Source organism: Gadus chalcogrammus, chromosome 9, assembly GCF_026213295.1.
Source record: "Gadus chalcogrammus isolate NIFS_2021 chromosome 9, NIFS_Gcha_1.0, whole genome shotgun sequence".
In the NCBI taxonomy this organism is placed as follows: Eukaryota; Metazoa; Chordata; class Actinopteri; order Gadiformes; family Gadidae; genus Gadus; species Gadus chalcogrammus.
This window is the reverse complement of record NC_079420.1, coordinates 8,921,193-8,941,192: the sequence shown is the minus strand read 5'-3', so window position 1 is coordinate 8,941,192 and position 20,000 is coordinate 8,921,193. Positions and strand designations below refer to the sequence as shown.

The window sequence follows — 20,000 nt, the reverse complement described above, 5'->3', positions numbered from 1 at the left end:
TTGTCAGGATAGAAGGAGGAATTTTGCATAATTTCTTTCATGGTTCATAGTTTCTTCCCAGAGAGAAACTTGAATATGCTGCCACTGCACTCTTTGCCACACTTTAAATGATTCAAGTTGATACATTTTTTTATGCGACAGAGATCTCCAGATCAGGATACTTACTCATTCATCACATCTTTGAGAAATCCCAAGGATAATTATATACAAATGGTTTTACGCTGCTAAATTTGGTTGCATCAAAGTGTTGGAAGTTGAAATGGGACCTAACATCTAAAAGTTACTTCCGACACCGTCTTGAAATGAAACTCAAAATATTCACCTTATTTAGATAATTCCTCATGCATTAAAGTCTAATAGTCAAATTTAACTTCAAAGTAAAATCATACAGATGGCACTCTCTAGCTGGTCAGACACCTTAGAAAACAGCCACAAAGAAACCGAATATGCACCAAACTCTGAGGAGGTTGGTCTTCGGCTAACTTTAGCATCATAAACCCTTTATCATCAGCATGGCAGTGGTTTATCACCGAAGACCATGCTTTAAAAGTATTAAACTCTATATTTCATATTATTTTAAGCTAGTAATAACAGTTGAATTGTATTCTAATCAAATGTTTACTAGCTGTGGACTTGCAGTGTGCTTAGATTTTCCCTCTTGTGGTCATTTGGGTCATTAAAAAAGGATCTGTAAAAATGTGCGTAAACGTGGAGGAAAAAGGTAGTTGAATAGGGCGTACGTCCCCTCGCCCCTAACCCCAACATCCAACCCCCTTCGGAGTCTCTTCTAGTGTTCCTGTCCCAATACCACCTTCTCCTCCCTAATCCCAGCAGCCAACCCCCTGGTGTGCTCGGAGTCTCGCTTCAAGTGTCGCAACGGCCGCTGTGTGGACCGCAGCTTCCTGTGCAACAGTGAGGACAACTGCCAGGATAACAGCGACGAGGAGGACTGCCTGACCACAGCAGGTAGGCCCGGTGCAGGCGATCTACTCCTGCACACACACAGCATGGCTGGTAGGGAATAAATACTGTGTCAAGGATGCAGCAGTGAAACGTTCATCTATGCATCCAGGAAAATAAGATGATAATGTGGGTTATTGCTGGACCCCAGCTGGGCATTAATGGGCTGTGTACAAACATCGTCTGTCTGCCTTTCTATCTATCTGCCTATATCGGTCTATCTATCCATCCACCCTGCCATTGATCCATCCAATCATATAGCCATCTATTTATACATTGATGTAATGGTTAGGGTTGGCCTAGTCTTAGCAAGCGTATCTGCGTATAGAGGCGCATGAATTTATAGCTTATCTCCAGGGCCTGCTGCTGTCTTCTAACCCAGTGGAATAACGGGAAAGTGGAATAAAGACAAAGTGCTGTGTTCATTCCCACTGCCTACTAGTACACTAGTTCCCACCTCAGAGTGCAAGGTAAGCATTTCAGATAGTTAGATGCTCATATAGCAAATACATTCAAACAAAGGCATCTCAATGAGGAGAGGGTGTCAGCACTTCCTTACTGTGCAACTGACCAAGCAAAAACCAGCGACTGTTCGAGACACACTTTTGCGTGCCAAGTCTTGTTTGTGTAGGAGGGACTGCTTCTGCGTTCTGGCTAAGCATACTGAAATGCCATAGAAGATCTCTTCTTGAAGGTCTCTTCATTCCACCATTGGCTTACCCACTCGGCTCTTGTTCAGGACAAGTGGGGAGAAGTTGTGTGCTCAGCATTGGCCTTCAGCAAAGATCAGGGATGAGAAGGGTTTATTTTGTTTTCTGGCATCCGCTAGGCTGCAGAGTTAAACTCTCAGAGCAAACACAGTCTCTGTAACGCAAACACACACACACACACACACAAACGCGTACACACACACACACGCACGCACACACACATACACACACACACACACATACGCACACACACACACACACACAAACACACAAACATACACACACGCGCACACACACACTCACACATATACGCTCACACACACACACAAACATACACACACACGCGCACACACACACACACACACAGACACACACACAAACATACACACAAACTCACGCACACACACACAATCCCTTTTGTGCTCTGACTCCACCTGCCTTGGTAATAAGCACAGACCTGCAGGTGACAGATAAGACATTCAATATCTGCTCCAGGTTGCCTGAGCATAGCCTCTTCTCTTGCAGTTTACTTTCCCCACTCTCTCACGTACTCACTCTCTCTCTTATTCACTCTCTCTCTCTCTCTCTCTCTCTCTCTCTCTCTCTCTCTCTCTCTCTCTCTCTCTCTCTCTCTCTCTCTCTCTCTCTCTCGCTCTCGTTCTCCAACCCTGCACATCTTCTCTCTAAATGAGCTTTTACTGTTTCCCTCTTGCGTCGTGTCGCATGCGTCGAACCACAGCTTATCTGAACTCCATATTTGTAGAGCGGCAGTGTGGCTATCCCGTCCCCAAAGATACATATATTTATTACCTGGGTGATTCTATATTGATAACAACTCGTATATAACACACAGTGGGCTGCTCTTGGCTTTTAATCTACTCTCCCCTGTTTTTATTTTCCCAGACGTGATTCAGCATCGCGACGGGTCTGAACTCAACTGAAGCGCTGCTCACCAGCGATTTATAATGCTTACTGTTTCACTTCTGCTATTGGATCGACGATGGTGGTAATGGGTGTTCTTAAGCTAAGCAGAAAGCAGGCTAAGTGCGGACAAATCTATAAAAACACCAGTCCGATGATTGCACATGGAGATAAAGGTTGTGGTTCAAGGAGCCTGTGTGTGCATGTGTGTTTGGGTCTGAGAGGGGGGGGGGGAATAAGAGAGTTATCGAAGGTGTGCAGGCCCAATCAGGTGTGGCTGGCGAGGGAGAACGGAGCGTCCATGCAGTAACCCGAAAGGAACAGATGACGGGGAGAGAGGAAGAGAGAGAGAGAGAGAGAGAGAGAGAGAGAGAGAGAGAGAGAGAGAGAGAGAGAGAGAGAGAGAGAGAGAGAGAGAGAGAGAGAGAGAGAGAGAGAGAGAGAGAGAGAGAGAGAGAGAGAGAGAGAGAGAGAGAGAGAGAGAGACGGAAAGAGTCGGAAAGAGACCGGGAGAGAGAGACACGGAAAGAGACCGGGAGAGAGAGACACGGAAAGAGACCGGGAGAGAGAGACACGGAAAGAGACCGGGAGAGAATGACACGGAAAGAGCCTGGGAGAGAGAGACACCGAAAGTGACCGGGAGAGAGAGAAACGGAAAGAGACAGGCAGAGAGAGACAAAGAGAGAGAGATACATATACGGAGAGAGACAGACATGGAAAGAGACAAGGAGAGAGAGACACGGAAAGAGACAGGGAGAGAGAGAGACAGAGAGACTCCAAAGCCATTTAACATATCGAGAGAGAGGGAAAGCGGAGACGGAAAGCTGGGTCCGAACTGAGGGAGGATTAGAGACTACGCTTCACTGGTCCTGCAGCGGGTGCTTTCATCCAAGGCGAGTTACAGTCAATCCATATATATGGGGGTTGCTTTTGGAGGCCTAAACGTAGACGGTGAACCGTGTAGCTTGTGGCCCATGGTCCCAGGAGGACTTTGGCCGGGAGACGGTCCCACGGCAGAGCCCACAGTCCCACTAGGGCTCCCCTGGGTCCTGGGTTTCTGAAGCGTGACCTCGGACCGATGTCCAGAGTTCAGCAGACACCCTCATGCCCATGTCTCTGGTGGGATTACGGTAGGAGGTGGAGGGAATGTTTTAGACTCCAGACTCCCAAGTCTGAGATCTAGATTGCCATCGTGCCATCGAGCCATCGAGCGTTGCATTAAGGCGCGTGCCCTCAGCGTAGTTTGAGTTATGTGTGGAAACACTTTCCATGCAACTTGCTTCACTGCCCGTCGGATGTGGAAAATCCAATGTGGAATAATTGCAGGCCTAGATTTTCAATGGCGATCGTTTGCACACCACTTTCACCCTACGATCGATCAGTTCTCTGTACATTGATTATCGTGTGACGTTCTGAAACCGGAATGTTCTTAAATTCCCAATCAGAAGTCGTTCTAAAAAAGAAAACGGTTTGTGAACACGCCCTGTGGAGCGTGAAACTGCAAGTCGACAGGACTCTTAGCGGCAAGGAGACCAGGCTTTTACGGAGGAGCCCTCTGGGTTTGGCCCCAGAAAACCTGACATCAATGTCAGGATGACCTTTCCTGAATGTGCTCCTGGACTCTAGTGGTACAAATACGACCACAAAGGGAGGTTGGCTGTGTACCTGTACATCAAATGGCAACTCAAAGCAAAGAAACTGTACTTATCGTTGTGCAATGGACATGCCAGCCAAACCTAAGAGGGAGCTAAAGTATGTAGCCTGCTACTACAGTACTTATCGTGGTGCGATGGACATGTCAGCCAACTAAAGAGGCAGCTAAAGTATGTGGGGATGTTTTGCCGAGTGTATTCAGGGATAACAAGGTTCAATCTGCACTGTCTGGAGCGGCCCAGACAGACTCATTCTATCCTCAAAAAAAACCTGATGAATACCCGATGGACCACGTGGGTGGAGGGTTGTGTGCATAATAGTAGTTCGGAGAGTGCATGCCTGGCTGTCTCACGCTTGTGCTTACACACACACGCACACACACACACACACACACACACACACACACACACACACACACACACACACACACACACACACACACACACACACACACACACACACACACACACACACACACACACACACAGATTGGAATTCCTCTCGGTGTAAAGCCCCATATCAACAGCTCGCATTAGGTTTCATGATTAGGTTTGTTGCAGGCGACAGTTGTACCCTGATTCCCCGCGAGGAGGATAATAGAATAACGAAGGGGGAAATGCAATTCTTTGTAGAGCACAGAAGACTACAGCCCAATTCTCAGCACAGCACTCTGCTCTGAATCCTTCCGCGGGCGTCTTGCCTGAGGGTTTTTAGCGAGACTTTGGGACGCGTTTGCATAGTTTGCAGGGAAGGGCCGTGTCAATTTACACGTGTGCACCACTGAGTGGTACCCTGTGTGCTATTGACACAGGTGTTCAATCACAATGCAATGCATTTTTGTTTTGTGTCTAGCGTCTCTCTACTCAATGACACTGTGTGGCGTACTTCCATCAAACAGCCTTCCTCCCCCAAAAAGTCTTTCTTTGTTTATCGAGACCTGCTCCTAGATCTATAATGCATCTCCTGGATCTTTCCCAGCTGCTGTCGCCCACCCAGCATACAGACAGACAGACAGACAGACAGACAGCAGCCGCCTGGCCCCTGCGCCTCAAAACCTCAAACAACACAGCCGCCGTTTGAAAGGAAGAAAAATCTCCCACAATTTGCTGTCACGAAGCCTTTCATGTCCCATTATGGACCTGCCAGGCAGCGCCATCAGCGTAATCAGCATCATTGGACAGCTACTCTGAGCATGGGCGGCCAGCACAATTAGAGAGGACTGAACACCCACACAGGGACAGAGAGCTGAACAAACCACACAGGGAGAGGAGAGCAGCAGCCGCGGGACTGCCAGTTAGCATTATGGGATGCTGCATGATGACGAGGGAGCTGTCAACACCATGGCAACGCACGCACGCACACTACTGATGTGGTAGGAGATGAGGTGGTCAAATTAGTACAGTCCAAGATCTGCCAGATAAATAGGACATGGTTTGGGGTTTTTTGAGAAGGAATGAGCTGCCAATGGGACCTGGTTTGAGTTAATTAGTTTGGGTTTTAAATTGATGGATTCTTGTCAGGGGAATTCCAGGCCTATTTTACCTGCTCCATTTTCGACTTAATAGCACAACGTGTTATGCTTGGTTAGGGGATAATGGAGCTCTAATAGAATTAAGATAGACAGACGGGTGTTCTCATCTGGGTGTTTCGTCAGTCATGATTGGATTTTCATTCAATTTGCCCTCGCATGTATCTGCCGAGAGGAAAAACTGAAGTCCAGTGAGTGACACGCCCTCTGAACTCCTTCGAAGGACTACTGAAGGGATACACAGGGCTGGAGCCACTGCTGTTCTTCCTGAAGCACTGCCAAACCATCAGCCTTCCTTCTGTGGATATCAGTGCTGGTTCAAAAAGGTCAAAATGTCTTCCAGCTCAATCCGTAGCTGACAATTTTAAATTGTTTTGCCTGTATGTATGTATATATGTATGCAGCCATTGTATTTCTTCCTTGCTAAGTAAAGGACTTTTTTCTTGCCCTCTGGGGGGCTAGGGTCAGGGGGGTGTCATAAACACACCGCCTGTGAAGCCCTTTGAGACTGTACCGGCGATTAAAGGCTAAACAAATTGAATTGAATTGAATAGAATTGAATTGAACAGCTCACTGTTGTAAACTACAACAAGATGGCCCCTTAAGGCTGACAAAGTGCCCCCCTCCGCCCTCAAAAAGTAAGAGAAAAGAGTCAGAGAACAAAGCCCCTGTGCTCACCGGTGGCATCTTCTTAGCTTTCTAATAGCCTCCCAGACGCTCAACAGCCCCTACTTATTGATTTCAGGCCGGATCCGAGGCCTTAGAATTAGTTTTGCCTGCTACGCAATGACAAATTAATCCATAGGGCGTTTGTCGTGTCGCGTCGTGTTGTGTTGTGTTGCAGGTGTGTGTGAATGGCTGCTGTGTCGGTCGTGCCCTCATTAACACACAGGGCTGCAGGGGAGACATTGATGGGGTGGGAGGGAACGCCGGAAACGGGGAGAAATCGAGGCGGTGGGGAGGCGGGCGGGGAAGGGAAACGTAACTGCGGCCGTTCATCAGGTGCCTGCGCGCTCGCTCGACAGCCGGGGGGAGGGGGAGGAGAGGAGGGGGGGGGGGCGGGCGCGGCGGGGCCGCCCTGTGGGTTTTAAATCATCCAAAGTTTCAGCCCGCTTCTCTTGTGTATCGTAAACTGTGCTTACACGTCGAGGGGAGGCTGGTGCAGTGGTAAAATAAAGAGCGGAAAAAAAGGTCCCGGGGTCGCAGTCGAACCTGCAGGCATAGGAGAATAAGATGCCTTAGCCCGAACCTCGAGTGCTTAGCTGTGTGTTGATGAGGCTGTTTACGGTGTGTTTGAGGTTACAGACACTGCGGCCTTACTTAGTTTTCAGTCCTGCGTCTTTTGTCATCACGGATCTGAGCCCTCATTCAAACCGTTTGGTATCTCAGACAGTTTTCGTGACTGTGTTTGACACCCTTGAGGCGTGAGTGTGTTTTAGGGTCTCGGGTTCTTCCATTTCTTGTGGTCAGGTTTTGAACGTCGAAAGATGCCAATCTTTCGATTATGTTTGTGTCGTTTAGGAAGCCTTGAAGCGGGAGAGTGTTTTGGGTCTCGGGGTCTTGCTCTTGTTTTTTATCCTGTTTCTCTCAATCCTCTGTTCAACTGTCAGTGTGACAGGCCTTTTTCAACTAGCGGCCATCTTGGTTCTAAACACTATAATTCAGTTCCCCTGCATGCTGGCTTTTATCACCAAGATGGCCACCAGGTGACTAATGGAGGACCTCTCGCGACGGGGGTCACGTTGCCGTTGCCAGTGTCCCAGAGAGAGTCTCCTCATGGGGGCAAAAGACTCCATGAATCACGGCTGTCCTTGGAGGCCCCATAACCGTCAGTCCTTTTCACTCCCGGCTTCCTGACACCAACTGCCGTTCCCTCCCACGTCACACCATGTTCAGTTGCCATGGCGACAACGGCCCTCAAACCTGCGGAGGAGCGCAGAGAACAAAAGCTGAACTGTTCCCCCCTTTCTGTGTTCGGTTCACTGCCCATCCGAAAGACAGAGAGAGAGAGAGAGAGAGTGTGTGTGTGTGTGTGTGTGTGTGTGTGTGTGTGTGTGTGTGTGTGTGTGTGTGTGTGTGTGTGTGTGTGTGTGTGTGTGTGTGTGTGTGTGTGTGTGTGTGTGTGTGTGTGTGTGTGTTCCCAAAGTTCCTTCATTATATTTTTTTTAACTGACTTCAATTTCAAATAATACCCCCCTTCTCCCCTGTAGCAAATTGATTTCAAACTTTAATGTGTTTTTTCTTTTAATTCATTTTCCTTAAACTTTTCATTTGTCCATGAAAGGTGTCTAGTTTCTATTAAGTTGTAATGGCCAAGTGATAATGGCTTATCTGTATCTCCTTTTAATAACATGGCCTGTGTCCTTTACAAAATCAGACAGTTTAATGGAGTTTACTCCGAAGCCACTGAGGCATAGTGGAAAGCACTTACTGTCAACCAAAGAAAGACATGTTCCTACTTCCACACTCCCTTTTGTTAGTCCCCGCCCCCAGCTTTTTTCCGGCCCCCAAAACAAATCCCCTCCAGCATGATTGGCTGAGATGTTAGTCCCAGATTCTTCGACTACCTATGCCCAGTAGCGCTACAAAACTAAACCGCAAAGACAAGCCATAAATTCAGTTTCAGTGATGCACAAGCCGCTTATGCAGCACCTTAAATCACATTGGCGATGAGAAGCGGAAAGGAAAGTCCCGGTGGGGTTCAGTGCATCGTGATCTCAAGTTAAACTATGTGATAGAAGACCACAAAGCCACCTTTGATGCCTGTGTTGACACTTACGCATCAAAAATACATGCAGTCTGCATGAGATTGTATTGTAGCCTTTGTTTGAAGAACTAGTGGGACAATGTTATAGTCTGCTTTGTGCCCCGATAATATCTTATTGTGTAGCATACGCATATAAAATACAATAAAGTTTTTATTAATAAAACAGCAGTCCATAAATACAGAACATACACGATGACATATAAAATAACGGTCATATAAAATATCAATTAGATTGAACTAAGAAATCACAGATTTTAAAAGAACAATGTATACATTCCAATCGTAATAAAAAATGACAGTAAATGAACTGGGACATAAAATAATAAACCAGTCACATAAATAACCATAAGAATTACAAATAAAAGGATGAAAAAAGATTTCCTGTCCCCGTTCCAACTCCGACAATTGTGTCTGCTTGTGAGCGGCTTCAAAAGGCCTCACATGAAAGCCACTCTGACAGTGAGTATCCCTGCAGTCTATTGGCTGGTACAATAGAGAGTCGTCGGTGTGTGTGTGTGTGTGTGTGTGTGTGTGTTTGTGTGTGTGTGTGTGTGTGTGTGTGTGTGTGTGTGTGTGTGTGTGTGTGTGTGTGTGTGTGTGTGTGTGTGTGTGTGTGTGTGTGTGTGTGTGTGTGTGTGTGTGTGTGTGTGTGTGTGTGTGGGCTCGTGACAGAGCAGAGAGCCAGAGATAACAGGCTTATCATGGAGGTTCCTGAAGCTCAGCATGAGGCCAATTTCTCTATCCCGGGCCCCTGTCACTGTAGTTCTGCTTACTGTCAACCCGCTGTGGGCACTTTGCGTGCCCAAAGTTTGCTGCTTAACCGGGGGGGAAGGCATGCACGCTAGTACAGTATGTGGTGAATGTAAAGTCGGGATTCCCTTAGCACTGGGTTAATACGAAAGAGGTTTCTTCTGTGGGAAACAAAGATAAGACTAGAGCCTGACAATAAGGGAACAATACAACCTGAGATGGGAGCATGAGTATAGCAAGCTGAAATGATGCTGTTTCATATGTGCAGAGTAGGGATGGTAATGTGGGGACTTCTCTCTCCACACTGAGGCTTTTGTCAGACCTATGTGTGAACTTCTCGTACACACTCGTCCATGGGCAGCACTCCCAAGAGCTCACTCTTTCTCTCCCGCCCACTCTCCCACTGTTCTCTCATTGTTTCTCTCCATCCCTCTCTCTCCACTTCACTGCTATGACGCCTCTCTCTCTCTCTCTCTCTCTCTCTCTCTCTCTCTCTCTCTCTCTCTCTCTCTCTCTCTCTCTCTCTCTCTCTCTCTCTCTCTCTCTCTCTCTCTCTCTCATGTACTCTTTCTCTATGGTGTGCTCTCTCTCTATCTCTCTCTCCCTCTCATTCTCTATCTCTCTCCCTCTCCCTCTTTCTCTCTCTTTCTCCCTCTCCCTCCCTCTTTCTCTCTCTCTGCCTCCCTCTCTCTTCCTCCCTCCATCCCTCCCTCCCTCCAATACCACCACTCTGCCTCTCTCTCTCCTGCTCCCTCTCCCTCTCTCTCTCTACCCCCTCCCCCCCCCCTTTCTCCCTCACTCCCCCTCTCCCTCCCTCCCTCCTCCCCCCTCTCACTCTCTCTCTCCCTCTCTCAGCCCCTGCCCTGCCCTTGTCCCTCAGTCTCTGTTCCACAGCGTCAGTCCTTTGTGGAGCAGCAGCCCATAAAGGAGACGTGAGGGGCTGGAGGCGGCTGCAGTGCAACCAATGCCTCCCCGCCCAGGGGAACGCGTGGCAACGGGGGGAAACTTCTTCAAGAGCTGGGAGATAAAACACAAGTGGTGTCCATCTAATATTCATGTGCCTACAAACATTCATCAAAAATGTTGTTGAATGTTTTTTGGTTTTTCCTCTGAACCTTTGATCACACACAACAAATTGGAATGAGTTTTAACAGGAGTTCAATTTTGCTATTTAGTGGGTTGGATGCTAATTATCTTCTTCAATGGGTCTTTAAATATTAGAGAATAACGTTTGAAATAATAGCAAAAATTGTGGTTCAATTTGAGTTCTTATCGTGATATATGAGCATGATGTATTCATCGATATCAGTATCAAAATCCCAGTCGTCTTTTTAGCATGAAAACTATATTGAAGCAACATTAAGCAAAGCACTATACTAAGTACGTCGATAAATCATCAGCAACTAAATGATATAGCGACTATGGTAAACTTGACTTTGTGGGAGCGTTGCTGGAGGACCATGCCTAGTTTCTCTCTGGTTGACAACAGCTGTAACAGCTGCACGGCTTCACACTGGCTGAATGTAACGCCACGGCTGTTATCTATTGATACCTGCAAATGTCTGAATTCATAATTGAATCTGCGGCGGGCTCGGTGTTGTGTCTGGAGCCAGATGTCCCAATAGCGTGGCTGTGCGGATGGGAAGGGTAAATAGACTTTACAGTGCAGGGACAGATTAACGGGCTGGGGTTTGTTGCCAGACGGGGAAGGAAAACAGAGACGCAGGTAGAGGTAGGGGGAGAGGGAGGTGGATAGAGGGCTGAGAGGACAGAGGGAGAGGGAAGGGGGATTGGTGAGGGAGTAGGAGGAGGAAGAAATCAAGAACCAAGCACAGGGAGGACAGGAGGAAGAAAGAGAAGGAGAGGAATATAAAAACAGAGAAATAGCAAGGCAATAGACAGACAGAGAATGTCAGTGTGTGTGTGTGTGTGTGTGTGTGTGTGTGTGTGTGTGTGTGTGTGTGTGTGTGTGGGTGTGGGTGTGTGTGTGTCTTGGGAGTTTCTCTCTCTCTAGTCTATGCATGCAACACTAGTCGTATAGAGGTAATTACTCTCTCTCTCTCTCTCTCTCTCTCTCTCTCTCTCTCTCTCTCTCTCTCTCTCTCTCTCTCTCTCTCTCTCTCTCTCTCTCTCTCTCTCTCTCTCTCTCTCTCTCTCTCTCTCTCTCTCTCTCTCTCTCTCTCTCTCTCTCTCTCTCTCTCTCTCTCTCTGTCTCTCTCTCGCTCTGCCTGTCTCTCTCTCCCATCTGTTGAATTACCTCTGCTGCTAAGACCACTGCTGAGAGAGAGAAACTAGACAGATCATGAAAATATTATTTTAGCTTTTCTTATATTTTGGGATTCTTTGATGCTTCTGATTCTCTGATCTGCCTTATATGTCCCCATATAAAGTGATATGACACCTTTGAATCTTGTATTTCTATGCACATGATCCGGTATATTTTACAGCCTTCACATTTAATAAGGTAGTGTGCTTGGGAAATATCCAATTATTTTATGGAAATAATCACTTGTGATTGGCTGGTCTGAATTGTAGGCTGAAGCTGATTGGCTACCATCCTGGTTCTGACTAGCTTGTTCCAATCCAGATAATACCAGATTTAAAGCAAGCAGTGTTTGGCATTCATTAGATAAAACATCTGAGGCAGCTTTCCTGGCCTGCCCTAATCTAACTGTGTTACTTAATAACCTACGGTGGTAAAGTTGCAAATTATGAAAGGCAGAAAATGGCAGGAGATAATATGCAAATGGAAGACGTTGAAAGGTAGAGAGATAATCTGGGTTAAAAGGTCACATGGGCACATTTCTGCTTCCAGCTTTGATTCAGAACATGAGCTTCAAGGCATGTTCCCCCTCACACACAAACATGCATGCACACACACATACATGCCCGTAAAAATACACACACATGCATCCACGTACAGCACAGACACAAACACACACACACACACATTCACATACAACACAGACACATACACACTAGGTATGGGTCGGTCGCGAACGATTCTGTCAGAACGAAAGTATCCCGAAGGTGAACGACGAGAACTGATTCCCAAAACAAGAGAACTGATTATTTTTAAACATATAAAAAATATCTGGTCACGTAAATAAAATATACAAACGAACAGAGCTTCGTCTCCCTGCGACCTTATATTGACTGAGTCTAAAACATTCTCATCGATTTAGCCAATGAGAGTACTACAGCAGGTAGCAATCGCGTTGCTACCTGCTAATACACACACACACAAGCATCCCTAATACACACACACACAAGCATGCACGTACAACGTACACACATACACACATACACACACACCACGTCCATCGCGGGAGGAGAACTATGATCTTAATTGCCACCATTATTTCCTGGCCTTACCCCTAAGGGACAAGGAAGGGCCAGACTACAGGTCTGAACACTACAACCTTGGGGGCGATGAGACAGAATATTCATCAATACTTTGAAAGACGTTTCTAGAAGCGCCTTCTGCTTCCAGCTGCAAGCCACATGATGAACTCAAAGATGCAGCGAGATAGGGAAAGATTGTGTGTGTGTGTGTGTGTGTGTGTGCGTGTGTGTGTGTGTGTGTGTGTGTGTGTGTGTGTGTGTGTGTGTGTGTGTGTGTGTGTGTGTGCGCGGACACGTGCATACGCTCTGTGAGTATGTGGGTGTGTGTGTGTGTGTGTGTGGGTGTGTGTGTGTGTGTGAGTGTGTGTGTGTGTGTGCAGGCTTTCATACGTGTGTGCGACGTGTGTGTGTGTGACGTGTGTGGAAATGTGGAAATGTGGAAATCTTTTTTTGAATTATTTATTTTAAATTCCCACAACGCACGTGGGAAGTGTTGCTTCAAGGTCACGTTCACAGCTCAGCAACTGTTTTGTTTTTAACCCAAATCCTATTGAAACATAAATTTCTCCTTGACTCGATTAACAAACTTATTACATGTTATCATCTCACTGCACAGAAAGTCTGAACACCAATGATGATAATTCATGTGCATATTTTATGCTTCGGCTAATTTGTTGGTTGCTTTGGCATAAACGGTGCTTCTTGGTCATTCTTCTTCTAGGTATTTATTGTTTCATTGTGTTTGTAGTGGAAATGAGAACTGAACTCATGTTTAGAAAAGTTCATAACCTAGAATTCTAACTTGCTGGGACAATATTTACATGCGTGTGTGTGTTCTGTGTTCCCCCATCAACTCACTTTTAACTAATTTTTGACTAATTTGACTGGATTGAAGCTCATTGCTAGCATGAAGCTCAATACTAAGCTTGAAGCTCATCGCTAACATTTAAGCTCATTGCTAATATTGAAGCTCATTGCTAACATTGAAGCGTTTCATCAATAACAACATTTTGGGGCACGTTATTTTCAGCAGTGTTATGTTTTTATTATTGTTATGGCGTTTTGGCTTGTGTTGGAAGCTTGGTAGGTCTTCAGTATGAGACGTTTCATTGTCTTAATCAAAGCAGCACATTAAGTGAATCAAATGTGAACGATAAACACATCAAACATCCTCGCACACCCTCCCTTCAGCTGAAAGCCGATGCCTCTACTTTTTACAGATGGTACTATTACCGCTGTGCCATTGTATTTACGATTGATGTTTCCACTCTGTTTGATTTGCAGCACTTTGTAACACCTTCAAAAAGCTGCTATCAATCAAACTTTACCGACTTATTTTCCTACCTAGCACCATCGGGGGCTAGCTCTTATCGCTAGCGGCGAGCTAGTGCTCTCCGACCGGGCCGAGCTCCCCCAGCCTCTGGCTGATAGCAGCCGGTCTCAGCCTCTCTGGGTGGTTTGACTTTGATAAGCCGGCCTTGTATTGGAGGACAGAGGGGACTAAAGGGCGGGGCCCGGGTTTGGGGGGCCTCTGCAGGACAGAGGGGAATAGAGGGCAAGGACCCGGGCTGGGGGGCCCCTGCCGTATAGAGGGGACTAGAGGGGACTATAGGGCAGGGACCCAGTGTGGGGGTCTCCTGCAGGACAGAGGGGACTAGAGGACAGGGACCCAGGCTGGGGGTCTCCTGCTCTGTTTACTGACCAGGGGATGAAAAGGTCAGCAGAACAAAAAACTAAGGGGGAGTTGGCTTGGGAGCACTTTGAAGGGGAGTTGTGTATGTTTCTGTGTGTGTGTGTGTGTGTGTGTGTGTGTGTGTGTGTGTGTGTGTGTGTGTGTGTGTGTGTGTGTGTGTGTGTGTGTGTGTGTGTGTGTGTGTGTGTGTGTGTGTGTGTGTGTGTGCACGTTTGTCTGTGAGTGTGAGCCTCTGTGTGTGTGTGTGTGTGTGTTTGTGTGTGCATGTGGGTGTGTGTGTGTGTGTGTGTGTGTTTAGGTGCATGTGTTTGTTCCGGATTGTTTGCTCTGAGTGTGAGCTGAGATGGCATATGGCCACACAGGGTTAAGCCCCGGCCGTTTGGAGCCGACCACAGACCAGGGCTGACCTGCCTGTCGCCCAGATTCCAGAGCACGGAGGCGGGACTGAGTGAGTCTGACGGGGAGTTACAGCTCTCTGCTGCCCCAGATAAGCCTGCAGCAGACTTTCCATGCCGGCCTATGACCCACTAGTCCCCCCCTTCTCTCCCCCTTCCCTGACTGCAAACCTACACATAAGCACACACACACACACACACACACACACACACACAGACACACACACACACACACACACACACACACACACACACACACACACACACACACACACACACACACACACACACACACACACTTACACATACCAGCTCATACTCGCACACATACAAACACAGACAGATTATGCATGTGTATATACAAACTCACACATACACACACTATATGTGGCGTGTTTAACTGCACATAAAATCACCATGTGTCTATTCTCCAGGGTACATAACATATACAATGTTTACCTAAGGTGCCCTGCAGTCACACTTTAATTAAAACATGGCCGCCACTCTTTCAACTTGATAGGGACCGTGGCTGTGAAAATGTGATCTCTGCTCCGGGCACTTTGTCAAATATTGTCAACCTGAACTTCAACCAGCCAGAAGGTCTCCTGTCACCACTAGTTCTCACATGGATAGAGTTACAGGACGAATGCCTGGTGCCTGCTGAGTCTGTGTTCACATGTTCTGGGATCTGTGTGTGTGTGTTTGTAGGTCTTCATAAGGATACTGTTTAATGTCTTTGAGAGGTGTGTTTGTGTGCGGATTGTTTTGGTTGCTACAACATACAAAATCGATGGATCCTTGATCAGCTTTCAACTGTAATTGTTCGTATTGATGCTTGGGGGGATGGGTTCTCACTGTGCCTGGTTGTTCCTCATTTATCACTCATGTAGGTGCAACCTATATTCAGAACAATTTAGGTTACATGTGGGGCATTGGCTCTGGAGGTAGAGAGGGTTAACTTGTAACTAGAAGGTTGTTAAATCGATCCCCGGCTCCTCCTAACTGCGTGTTGAGCCATCCAAAACCACATGAGTAAGACAACTGACCCTGAAAAGGAAAGGAATAGATCACAGCTGAAAGGAACAGTGAAAGGAACAGATCACAGTGAAATGAGAAGCTCACAGTGAAAGAAACAGCTCACAGGGAAAGGAACAGATCACAGCTGAAAGGAACAGTGAAAGGAACAGATCACAGTGAAATGAGAAGCTCACAGTGAAAGGAACAGCTCACAGTGAAAGGAGCCGATCACATTGAAAGGAGCATTGCAGAGTGCAGCTATGAGAGAGAGCAATAAGATCAGTGAACTGTTCCTTCGTAAATAAAGTTGAATAAAAAGAACAACCCGTCAAATGTTTTATTTATTAGGGAGGCTAATAAACTTCATAACAATAAACACATTTCTCACATCATTACTTTCTAGTGTTCGTTGTCTGAGTGAAAAAACAAACAAACACCAGGCTTCTTCTAACAAACATAAAACTGTCAAATAAAACAGTAGGCACCACGAGGGTGAACACAGTCTGCGAAATGAGGGGTTTACCTGCATTGCCGCTGTAAAACAAAAACAACAGGGCACAAATCAAAGTATATCATGAACTTACCTATACAACAACGGCTAAAAACGCACCAAAATATAATCTGGCCACAGAAGTGTGCTCACATAGAGACCCAGAGGAAAGGTTTTGTGCTGTGATAAGCACAGCTAGAGAGAGAGCTCTCCAGTGTTTGGCTTTGGTAAGGGGATTGAAACTGTGATGCGTGGCGGGGCAGCACTTTCTCAAGTGCTGCATTGATATTTACTTACCCACAGCGTTCGGGTGTGTGTTGTTGTGTGTCTGTGATACTTCATGGAGGCCTCAGCATTAAAGACGCATAGATCTGTCTGGAAGTTTAAAGGAAAAGCTTAAGGCAGTTCCTCAACCCAAAGTATTACTGTGAAAAAAAAAAGAATATAGTTTTTTTATCAGTTGGTGTAACTGAATTTATCCTCGCCAATAGTAAGCAGAGAAATATAGCGCATTAAATCACCTTCTCTGGGGTATAATTAACTTGGTTTTATTTAACTAAAAAACTATCGCCATTGATAATAATCATCGATAGCAATGGAATGGCCACTTTTAGCTCAGGCAACTTACAAGAGAGACTGAGGCAAATCAAAGCACATAATTAACAGTCAGAGTAAATACCGCGTCTCCGAGAGGGTTTCAAAGTGCATTCTGGATTCAACATGAGAGCTCGACACAATGAGGCACAGACGTTGGTCCCAAGTGGCCCGCGGAAGACGCGGGTCCTCAGATGTTTCTCGGAGAAACCTGCCGCAGCTCGTTCCACCGTCAAGGGGCAACCTCGCCTGACATGGATGCAAATCATTTGGTCCGCACTGCAAATTAGCGGGCAACGTCAGATGCCGTTCATCAGAGGTGCTCAGAGGCCGTGCCATCTATTTTTATCACTCTCATCAAGTCTATTTTCTGCACAGAGTTCCATCCCCATATTTCATCCCCTAATGTCTGCCTTCATTAATTGAATATAGTTAAGGCATTGTCCTTATTGAAACTGTAACTTTAATGCATGAAGGTGACCTCTTAGGACACGTTATCAAACCGGTCCTGTGGACACCAGAAAAAATCTGTCCAAGGTTAATGCACATTTATTGCAGTCATAACCGATCTACAACCCATCTCCACCTCAGTTCAAGAAGTGTTCTCCTAATGAGGGCTGAGCGTGAGCGCCGCTCTCTCTCTCTCTCTCTCTCGCACGCGCGCGTGCTAACCAAAGGCAGGCGAGTCGGAGCGAGTGGCAGTGGAAGACGAGCTTCAGAGAGGACTGAACGCGTGGAGGGCAGGGCGGAGAAGCAGCAGCTAGGAGCCCGTTAATGGAGAGCACTGCTCGTCCGCTCACACCCAGACTTCCTGGCCATTAGCTGAAGAGCTTTGTACCGGGCTAGCCCGGTAATGAATCATTAGCGCTGCGTCTAACTCGCCTGTCGTTAAGGCTCTGGCCCGCCCCCAGCACTGCAGAACGCCTGCCTTCCCTAGCCCCGGTTTTAATGCATATTGACTGCCTGACTTATATTAAAGCCACACTTTTCGTCAAACTCTAAAACTGCCTCTGTGTTCCCCAACGCCGTCTGTTTTGTCGTCTTTTTAAATCGTCTTTTAAACAGAATTTGTGGCCATCTTATGATACTAGTTATCGTCTCAGCAGTGATCTGAAAGCTGTTGTCTTCCATTATTGTTCTAATTTAATAAAAAATAATGACATCAAATGGTATGTCATTCAAATGTGTGTTCCTTATCCTTAAAGCTTATGAGAGAATACAGTCAATGTTCACAGAATGAAAAATGTAAGGCACACATATGAGAGGCATCAAACAGAGAATAACGGAGTGAGACATTACACATGCCTACACCGTTCACGCCTCGGGCGCAGCCTTCCCCTGTGACCCTCCATGGGACTTTGAACTCTTCTGTGAAGCCCCAAGGTCGTGTGCATCGACCCGCCACCGCGCTTAACACAAATGACTTCATTCACATCGTCGGGCTGCCTGCATTATATGATACGCAGGCTGCACTCTGCCGTCACTGTAGCCTCCTCAGAGACCTGCCTTCCCCCCTTCCCCCCTCCCAGGTCCTTCCGGATCCTTCCAGGTCCTACCAGGGTTTGACGGTCCTCTCTCTCTCTCTGTGTCTGTGTGGTGTGTGGGTTCCTGCACTGGGTCCCTGCCTCTGCCTACGACATGGAAGACAAATGAGGAGAATCAGAGAGAAAGAGTAGCAGTACCATGCATGATGTCTTGGTCCAGGTACTCTTGAGTACCAGCTCTGTTTAAATACCAGTCTGGGGGTCAGCAAGCATGAAGGGAACAGGTCAGAGCTGGGGTCTGGGAGATGCTCATCGGACAAGGTTGTCAACGATACGGCCAGAGGTGAAGGTGAACCGAGGAGTGCATGACGGGAGTCAGGAGCAGAACCGACCAGGGACAGGGGAGGGTTCTGAGGCTGGGGAGGAGGATCTGTGGAACATCAGAAGCAAGGGCATGAAATACAATCAGACCAGGTTGGTGTAGGTGGTTGATGGATTGATGGATTTGATGGATGGATGGGTAGATGGAGGTATAGATAAATTGTGAATCAATAGGTAGATGGACACACACAAACTCTTTCTCAGATAGAGTAGTGTGTGTATGTGAGTTCTGAATTATGCCAGAATCTTAGAATATTATACTTTTCTCGGATTCTCTTGGAACATAGCACAGATTGTTCCCCCACACACACCCACACCCACCCCCTTCAACTCTGTTTCCATGGAGACCCCTCTTTCCCTGTGCCCCCCTAGATGGGCTTCATGGCAGAAAGTCGCCCAAATGTCTCCCTCGCCAACTCTTCAACCCCTTACCTGTCTTCTTGATCCCACAACCCCCTAAGGCCCGTTTCCAACCCCACTGCTTTTGTCAGACAATGTCAGCTGAGCCAATCAGCTTCAGACCATAGGGTCCAACCGAAAACAACACGGCGAGTCCTGTAGCGAACGCTTGTGTTCAAAGCCTTCGAAGTCTCATCAAAGTCTACGGATTCTGCCATTGAAGCTGTTTTGGAAAAAAACTTTCAGAAATATCAGCTCAAAAATCGACAGTGTGCAACTTGCACACTTGCAGAATCGCCGTTCCCTTCCGGGATTGGTCCAGGTGGGAGCGAGTCAGTCCAGTCTGAAAACTTCTCAGACGGATCAAAGTTCCCATTGAATTATGAAGTGAAATGGATTAGAAACCAGGGATGATTACCAGGCTTGTAGTGCGATGGTACAGGTTTGTTTATGCCTTACTCAAATTATTCAATATCAAGATCAAGCTAAGAAAGTGTTGATCAAGCTATATACACTGTGTTGTTTGTATCGGTAATTAATTACAGTTTTAATAAACAAGATGTTTTATTGATTGGTTGTTGTCCAGGTCCGATCGAGGCAGGGCTATAAGGGCTAAGGGAGACGGAGAGAGGAGGTCCATGAATTAGCAAACGGTGGATGTGTGTTCAACACGGGTCATGATTCATGTGTGGAATTACCCGGCTCTTCCGAGGGGAATTCCATCTGGCTAGCAGCGTCTCCCTAAGACCACAGGTGGATACTCTCTTCTGAGCAGCCTCTTAGACAGCGGTCACGTGGTGTACCTACGGGCTGGCGAGAGATGGCTGGTTACTAAGATACATACTGTATATTCGATGATACAACATACAAGGCCCCTTGCATTCCAACACTGATTATATATACCGAGTCGACT

At 46.8% G+C, this 20,000-nt stretch overlaps 1 protein-coding gene across 3 annotated transcripts in view; it reads left to right on the top strand.

Moving 5' to 3' along the window:
- The window catches only part of ldlrad3 (low density lipoprotein receptor class A domain containing 3), a 67,277-nt gene that overhangs the window by 34,772 nt on the left and 12,505 nt on the right, over positions 1-20,000 (top strand). For 2 of the 3 annotated variants that reach the window (XM_056598773.1, XM_056598772.1), the window contains exon 4: positions 832-966. In XM_056598773.1, the coding sequence (XP_056454748.1) occupies positions 832-966 (135 nt within the window). The remainder of the gene's footprint in view (positions 1-831; positions 967-20,000) is intronic. The other variant, XM_056598774.1, reaches the window with a different exon arrangement.